Source organism: Triticum urartu, unplaced genomic scaffold (genome assembly GCF_003073215.2).
Source record: "Triticum urartu cultivar G1812 unplaced genomic scaffold, Tu2.1 TuUngrouped_contig_6967, whole genome shotgun sequence".
NCBI lineage: Eukaryota > Viridiplantae > Streptophyta > Magnoliopsida > Poales > Poaceae > Triticum > Triticum urartu.
This window is the reverse complement of record NW_024117771.1, coordinates 1-7986: the sequence shown is the minus strand read 5'-3', so window position 1 is coordinate 7986 and position 7986 is coordinate 1. Positions and strand designations below refer to the sequence as shown.

The following is a 7986-nucleotide window of genomic DNA, read 5'->3' as shown; positions in this document are numbered from 1 at the left end:
CCCGTCTGGTCCCCCGGGATCATCTACTACGTGGCCGTGGTGCAGCAGTCCCCCTACGTCGTCTTCTCCGCGCTGCAGTCCGACCGCCGCCTCGGCAGCAGCTTCCACGTGCCCGCGGCGTCCTTCACCGTCTTCGCCATGCTCGCGCAGACGCTCTGGATCCCCATCTACGACCGCCTCCTCGTGCCGCGCCTCCGCAAGGTGACCGGCAAGGACGAGGGCTTCACGCTGCTCCAGCGCCAGGGCATCGGGATCGCGCTCTCCACCGTGGCCATGATCATCTCCGCCGTCGTCGAGGACCGGCGCAGGGACATCGCGCTCAACCAGCCCAACATCGGCACCACGCAGACCGGCGGCGGCATCTCCGCCATGTCCAGCTTCTGGATGGTGCCGCAGCTCATGATCCTCGGCCTCTCCGAGGCCTTCAACCTCATCAGCCAGATCGAGTTCTACTACAAGGAGATCCCGGAGCACATGAGGAGCGTCGCCGGCGCGCTCGCCTTCTGCAACCTCGCGCTCGGGAACTACCTCAGCGGCTTCCTGACGACGATCGTGCACCGGACCACGGGGGGCGGCCAGAACTGGCTGGCGCAGGACCTCAACAAGGGCAGGCTCGACCTCTTCTACTGGATGATCGCCGGCATCGGCGTCTTCAACTTCGTCTACTTCATGATCTGTGCCAGGTGGTACAGGTTCAAGGGGACCAGAGATGCTTGATGCAATGGGGAAGAAGGGGGTAGAATAAGGTCAGGTGATTAACTCACGTGTCTTATACCACAGTAGCTATTTCCCTTTTTGTCTTCTTATAATTATTTGGTTCTGGTGTTACGAAATCAATCAATCTATATTCTATAGATGAAGTGGGTGGGGAAAGAGAGGAAGAAAGGTAAGTTGTTAAAATGAAAGAAACAACAATGGGGTGGTTAATTTCTTGTAAGTTGTTAAAATGAAAGATGAACGATTTCACTGTACTTGTGGTTGGTTTCAGGCATGTATGCCTTCAACTGTACCGTCATGACCCAATGGAGACTCACATTTCCACTGTGTTCTGTATTTGTGCCCGAGCTGCTAACCTTCTGCCGAGCTATAGCTATCCCAACCAATGCATATCACAACGATGACATGCTCTGTTCTATCGGATGAGTTCCCGGCCTGGATCTTATAGTAAGAACCAGTGCGTGCACACTGACAGGCACGCCACCACCTTGACAAACTAACCATGGACAACTTTGCTATCACGAGATATGTACATTGTTACACACACCCGAGACACCGACGGCGAACTACCCCCAACCGCCACCGGGGCGTTCGAGTGCCCCACTATGCTTCTCCAGGGAGATGAAAGAGGGGGAAGGAAAGAACACACACACCAACAGCTATATTCTTCTCCCATCTCAGCGGGGCGAAGACAACACCCTGAAGTTGTGCGTGGCTCTCTAAGAAATAATGAAGAAACGACAGGCGGGAAAAACTGATAAGCTACACGGAAGAAAGAAGAGATCTAATCAGTTGGCACCAATCATTGTTGATGACAATCTATAATCTACACAGTTGCTACAAGGATGCAGGTCAAGTGACAATCATAAGGTTGTTTTCGTTCCCATGGTTGTTCACGGTAGGGCGCAGCGGGTCGTTCTTCCAAACACCATCAACAATAAATTTAATCTGAAGCACAAACCAACACCCACTATCAGATGACGAGAAAGCAGTGACAATGAAAGCAGAATAGCACGCCATTACCTCATATCTACCAGGATACAACCTCAGGTTATACGAAAAAATGCCGCTTTCTGATTGTTCCATCCTTCTCTACAAAAAGGAAATAGTCCATTGTTTGATTATACTCAAGAATAAGACGATAGCGATGATGATGTATAGATAGATGACAAAACGTGTCATAGGCACGACATGGAACAGAGTGTGATTAAGCAGGCAAGCACAGAGCTATATATATTACTCCCTCTGTACCTCTGCTACTCCAGCGACATGTATTTCGGTACAGAGGGAGTACGTAACAAAGAGACTTCCTGCAGTACACAGCCCAAAGCAGACAACATTCCATGGACATTCATATAATTAGATGTTTAAATATTCAATATCTTGAAAGTTATATCAAAGGAGCGACAAGAGAGGTGTAATGGCATAACAAATTCATACTCCCTCCGTCCCGAATTACTTGTCTTAGATTTGTCTAGATAGGTACATCCCTATCTAGACAAATCTAAGACAAGTAATTTGGGACGCAGGTAATATTTCTTACTCTAGAACCAAATTTGATTTGTACTACTAACATTCTTCTGCTGGCTGATCTGAATTGTGTTGTGTGCTCCATGGAAATGCAAATATCATGTATACAAAATAAAACTAAACAGCACCCCCATACATATGGAAGTGAAACTAAGATCTATAATGGCAGAATGTTGTCCTTCAGGCTTCTACATCTAGTACCTATCCTATATGTGCTTGAACTACTGAACATCCTTTTGGATATGTCAGTCATGTGACCAGTATCCTCCTAGGAACTGACTAAATCTCAGCTAAAGGTGCCAGATAAAGATATACTCCCTCCCTAACTTAATATGAGACATTTTTCACATTGTCATAGACTCTAAAAATGTCTTATAAAAAGTTGCAGAGGTAGTATATTTGTTGCTAGGTCTTGCCTAGTGAAGCTCTTGTAAAATTGTGCTGCTTCAGTTTCCACTTAATATAAAATGATAAATACATACTCCCTCCGTTCCTTTTTATAAGATGTTTTTTTAAAGTCCACCTTTTCCATATTTGACCAAGTTTATATAGAAAAAAGTATCAACATCTACAATGCCAAATCAGTATCATCAGACCCTTCATGAAAAATATTTCCATATTTTATGTATTTAGTATTGCATACATTGATTCTTTTATAAACTTGGTCAAAGGGAGAAAAGTTTGACTTTCCAACAAACCAATACAAGCCATAAAAAGGAACGGAAGGAGTATTAACAAATATATGAAGATTCCATGTGCTTTTCCTTTTTCTTTTGGCATATAAAACAATGTTTCTAAACTTTCAAATCCAAATAGCACGTAGTATTTCTAACACAAAAGTTATGGACACGTGTTGTCACAATTGTGCCTATGCCAAAAACAGCACCAACAACCAAAATCAGATTAAAAACTTGCTTTACTCCTAGAAACATATACGTAATAAACATCTTTCAAAGCACTTGGGCGCCTTCGATCCCTACCATTCTCGTAACTATCATGTTGCTAGTTCCTGAAGTTACTTTACTTGTGTGTGAACCACATCAAATTAAGTACTCCCTCCGTAATATGGACCGGAGGGAGTATTGTGTTTGTTTTGCACTCATTAAGAAATGAATTAACTGTGCACATGATAAGGTGTTGGCAGTAAATTGCATTTACACAACTTAGGAGAGCAGCAATAGATCCAGCTTCTCTCTTCATTAATATTCAACTTAATACATAAATCAATGGAATTCACCTGACAACTAACACCAAAGAGTGATAGAAATTGAAATCACGAACTGCCATTCATTTTATAGTTAGTTACTGAAGTTTATATATTTACTAATTAAGCAGAGAATAGGAACATGCACTTACTTGGCTTGTCCACCCATCAAAAGAACCGGTCAATAGAACTTCTGAAGCAGGATTGGGCCATACAACAGATACTGTGCGGAGCTCACTCAAAGCCTTCTCAACTTCATCAAGCCTCGTTTGCTTTTCTTCAATTATTTTGTTCTTCTCACTGGTATCAACAGAATAAGTCATAAAAGAGATTGATACAAAATAAAAAGCGTAGATGAACAACATTCAATTGTGAGTGACCATACATTATTTCTAGCGCCACCTTGCCTTCTAATACTGCTATTTTAGCACGGATTGTCCGTAATTCTTCCTGGGCATGCATTACTTTTGTCTCTTCAAATTCCCAATCATCAGAGAACCCATTTACCACATCTGCTTCTTCGCCATTTGACTGGAAAATGGAAGGGCAAAGATGGATGCTCAGAACAAGTATATTGCCTCTAGAAAAATCAAGATGAGATGCATCAAGATCTTCCATTATCATTTTAGTTTCATATCAGCGTGGGCCGAGTCTCGAAAATCAGAAACTTCCTACCAGTAATACAATGGTTCTGAAAAACAAGAATGTGTAATAATTTGCAAACTAAATCATTGCGACCAACAAAGCATGGAAACGGCCGAAACTGCCGAATTGCCGTCCTAATTCGTTGCGACACGGCGATATGGCCGGACATGCCAGGATACGCGTGTCCCCCAGTATCCCCTGATTTCCTAATTAAAGAAAGGAAAAAAACAAAGACACAGCTGGGATACGTATGGAATACGTTGGGGACACAGGAAGCTCAATAACAGCCTCGGCCCGATACAAACCCTATTTTGCAAGGTCGCACACACGCTTGCCACTAAAGGAACGCTGCTCCAAGTCGAACGCGCTATCACCGCCGCCCCCTGGACTCAACCGCCCGATGGCAACCACGCTCAAGCAGATAACCCCAGCAGCCTCTTCTCAACCTCTTCATATCTTTGCTCGATTTCTTGCTGTTGAGTCTGCTGCTTGCTTCCCCATGCGTCCATGCCGTTGCTGCTTGCTCTTGAGCTGCTGCTCACTTGCATGCTGGTGCCTGGTGCTGCTGTTTTGATTGTTGCTTGATGTTAGGGAGCATGGCGTTTGGGAGCGCCACCACCGGTGGCCAATCGTCCATGGGTGAGGGTGAAAGTTACACCTGCATCCTTTGTTGCATGTCTTCTCCAGTCTCTACTCTCTAATAGACTAATACTAGCATTTGATGTATTTTGCAAGTTGCAATGACATGGGTCTAGAGGATCAATTAATTCAATCATTGAGCACTTGAAAAACAACACAACAAATGGAAATGGGGCAGTATTCTGATCTTATCTCAGTTTCTCTTCATTTTTTTAACTCTATATTACATGGCATGTTTTAATTTTTTTCATATATACTCGCCGTATCCCTGAATGGCTGTTTAATGCCGTATCCCGTGTCCCCTAGGCGTATCGCTGTGTCCATGTCTCCGTATCTGTGCTTTTTATATTGCGACTAGCTAACTACTTCCTCGTAGAGAACACAACTACATTCAGCAATCAGCATTGCAAGGGAATATTATTAGCTATAGTCATTTGTTTGCGTTGCGAAATCACAACATTGCAAGAAAAGATAGTGGATATACAGTGAATATCTACAGATATAAAATCAAAATTTATGGAAGTTGTTCCGTTGGCAAATGAACTTGTACCATTTTCATGTTGTCAGACTGCATATTGATGAGGATACTGTTACAGTGTTAATCAAAATCAAAAAATTTGACTGCATGCATCCAAAGATGGCACTTTTCTAGTGATGGGCAAGGGTATGATGCAGACAGTGTTAAGTGCATAAAGAGAAAATTAGAGCAAGCAGAACCACATCTTCAGGTGTGTTTTGTTAGGAACAGCAGAGCCATGTCTAGTACAATGCATAAACAACTTTACAAATGCATAAGTGAAGAAAACTGAATGCAAAACCACACTAAAATCTCAAGATCACGTATCCCACCAGTATTTCACAACAAAAGATAGATAAGTAAAGAAGATGATACGAGAGACGAGACACACCATATATGACGAAATTCCATCAAATCTTGATCTTAATGTCTTAAGAGAATCTGCAAGATCGAATTCCAAATTTTGAAAACGTGCATGTATCTCATCTCTTTCAGAGTCTACATGATCACTAGGATAATCATTTATAACCACACCATTAGATGGTCCAGGAACATCATCTTCTATCAACACAGTGTTCAGGTCAACATGTTTTGGTGGTTTTCTGCTCAAAGGATGGATCTCAGCGGCTGTCAGCATATTAAACATGTTATGAAATAATCATAACAGATATGATGCGCAACGAAAGAAAGTTAAGTTATCATATAACCTTCAAAATCAGAAAACCGACTCTTGTCAAGAGACCATGTTCGCCATGCATCATTGGCCGAACTACTTGATTTGTTGTCCTCTGGTATTCCATTTTGAGAATGAGAGCGGTGTATATTTCCATTCACAGGTATCCTTCGAGTGTACATGCCATTAGTTGGACTTCGACTAGGAGCTCCATTATGGTTCATTAAAGCTGCATGTATGTAACACAGAAGTATGATCATTAATATACAAATGAAGAAACAGCAGCTAGAAATTAAGTATATGGTACATCAGAATAAAGGTTCACATACATAATTATCCAGAAGCTCTCTAACAAAAAATATCCATTAGTTGTCCATCAATAACAAACTAACGCTATTTTCTATTATATAAGGTGGAACTCTTTCAATTTTCCTCTCCGAGTCTCCAGCCAAAAGTTTACAATGTGTACTTTTTACTGTTGATACTAATAGAGTACCGAGAAAATGATCCTTGTGCACTAAATCAGTAAAATACCTAAACACATGGTCAATCTTAAAGCGGTCATTAATTAGTAAATATATTTGCAAAACGCAGAGTCTACTAACTTCAATCAACCATGTATATCTAGGGAGCATGGACCCTTCAATTCATTTAGGTGTTAGGGGGCAACTATTAACAGCGGCATATTTGAAATAGAAAATGAATTATCCTCCGTGTATTGTAAGAGATTTAACACAAAAAGGCCATTAGCTTGGAAGGACCAAATGCTGAAATGGGCAGAGTAATAACAAAGCTAAACCAGTTGTATGTAACAGAACATATTACTACTATGATTAAAAGGCACAAACAAAATAATGTGGTAGTCTTCTGTAGATTCACGATTACTCAAATAATTGCAGTGCTGTCAAGGTGCAAACAACTTTACATTAAGCAGTAGCACGACGACAAAAAATATGTCGGATCATGAGAAAGAAAGTTCTAATGCCACGCTTCTATTTTTAGAAAGCGACATAGAACAAAAAAACGGTATGTTTGTCCCCTTTGCAACCTTAAATGGAAAGCGCTAAACTACTGCACTGCTAGTTATATATGTCGGGGGAAAGGGAAGTCCGGTCCGTGAGAACAGACAGCTTTTGCATGAACTATTGTCGGCGGCACTTCCTTCCTGCCCGGCATGAGCTTAGCATTAATTTTATCCAGCAGAGCATTAAGCCTTCCACGGGCTGTAACTAAACAATATGGCACAATGAGCTCTATACTATGCAAAGTTTCATTGGTTGCAAAAGTTGGTGTTCCCTTATCAACAAACATATAACTGTTTGCAAAGAAGATGCTCATGCTGCACAACTGAAAACAACACATGTTTCGATAGAACGCCCAGAGTCGAAGCTGCACATACCGCCATTTTGACCTCGCCCTCCCGCTTGATTCTTGCTGCGTGGCGGTGGCCGCGCACGCTCTTTATCCAGCAGAGCATTAAGCCTTCCACGGGCTGTAACTAAACAATATGGCACAATGAGCTCTATACTATGCAAAGTTTCATTGGTTGCAAAAGTTGGTGTTCCCTTATCAACAAACATATAACTGTTTGCAAAGAAGATGCTCATGCTGCACAACTGAAAACAACACATGTTTCGATAGAACGCCCAGAGTCGAAGCTGCACATCCCGCCATTTTGACCTCGCCCTCCCGCTTGATTCTTGCTGCGTGGCGGTGGCCGCGCACGCTCCCTCTCTCTCCGCAGCCTGGCGAGCATTCCCTCCAGGCCTGCCCCAGACCCTGCCTCCCTGCAATCGATTACGTAGCAACAAGCAAAATCAATAAGGAACCAGCATATATCAATCAAAATAACTCAAAAGAGATTTAGCAGGCACCCACTCTGTCTCCTCCGTCTCCGGCTGCCTCCCAGACGGCGCCGGTTCCTGCTGCTCCCTGCAACACTCGGAATTCAGCAAGTCGTCGCAGAGCAATCAACAGAGGGGGACACATTACATTACAGAGCGGCTCGGTTACCCACCTTACGGAATCCGCGGCCGAGTTTGGCGGTCGGCCAGAAGGACC

General features: G+C 42.9%; 2 protein-coding genes across 2 annotated transcripts; one reads left to right on the top strand and one right to left on the bottom strand.

Moving 5' to 3' along the window:
- Positions 1–971, top strand: LOC125531332 (protein NRT1/ PTR FAMILY 2.11-like; the record flags this gene model as incomplete). The annotated part of the gene is given in 1 exon segment (XM_048695744.1): positions 1–971. A coding segment is annotated over 1 exon segment (717 nt), but the record flags the coding sequence as incomplete, so codon positions are not given.
- Positions 972–1354: 383 nt separating this feature from the next.
- LOC125531333 (protein FLOURY ENDOSPERM 6, chloroplastic) lies at positions 1355–7980 on the bottom strand (the record flags this gene model as incomplete). Its single annotated transcript, XM_048695745.1, has 9 exons — positions 1355–1665; positions 1741–1809; positions 3604–3751; positions 3837–3982; positions 5644–5879; positions 5960–6154; positions 7594–7712; positions 7804–7857; positions 7943–7980. Coding segments are annotated over 9 exons (1101 nt in total), but the record flags the coding sequence as incomplete, so codon positions are not given.
- Positions 7981–7986: the final 6 nt, after the last annotated feature.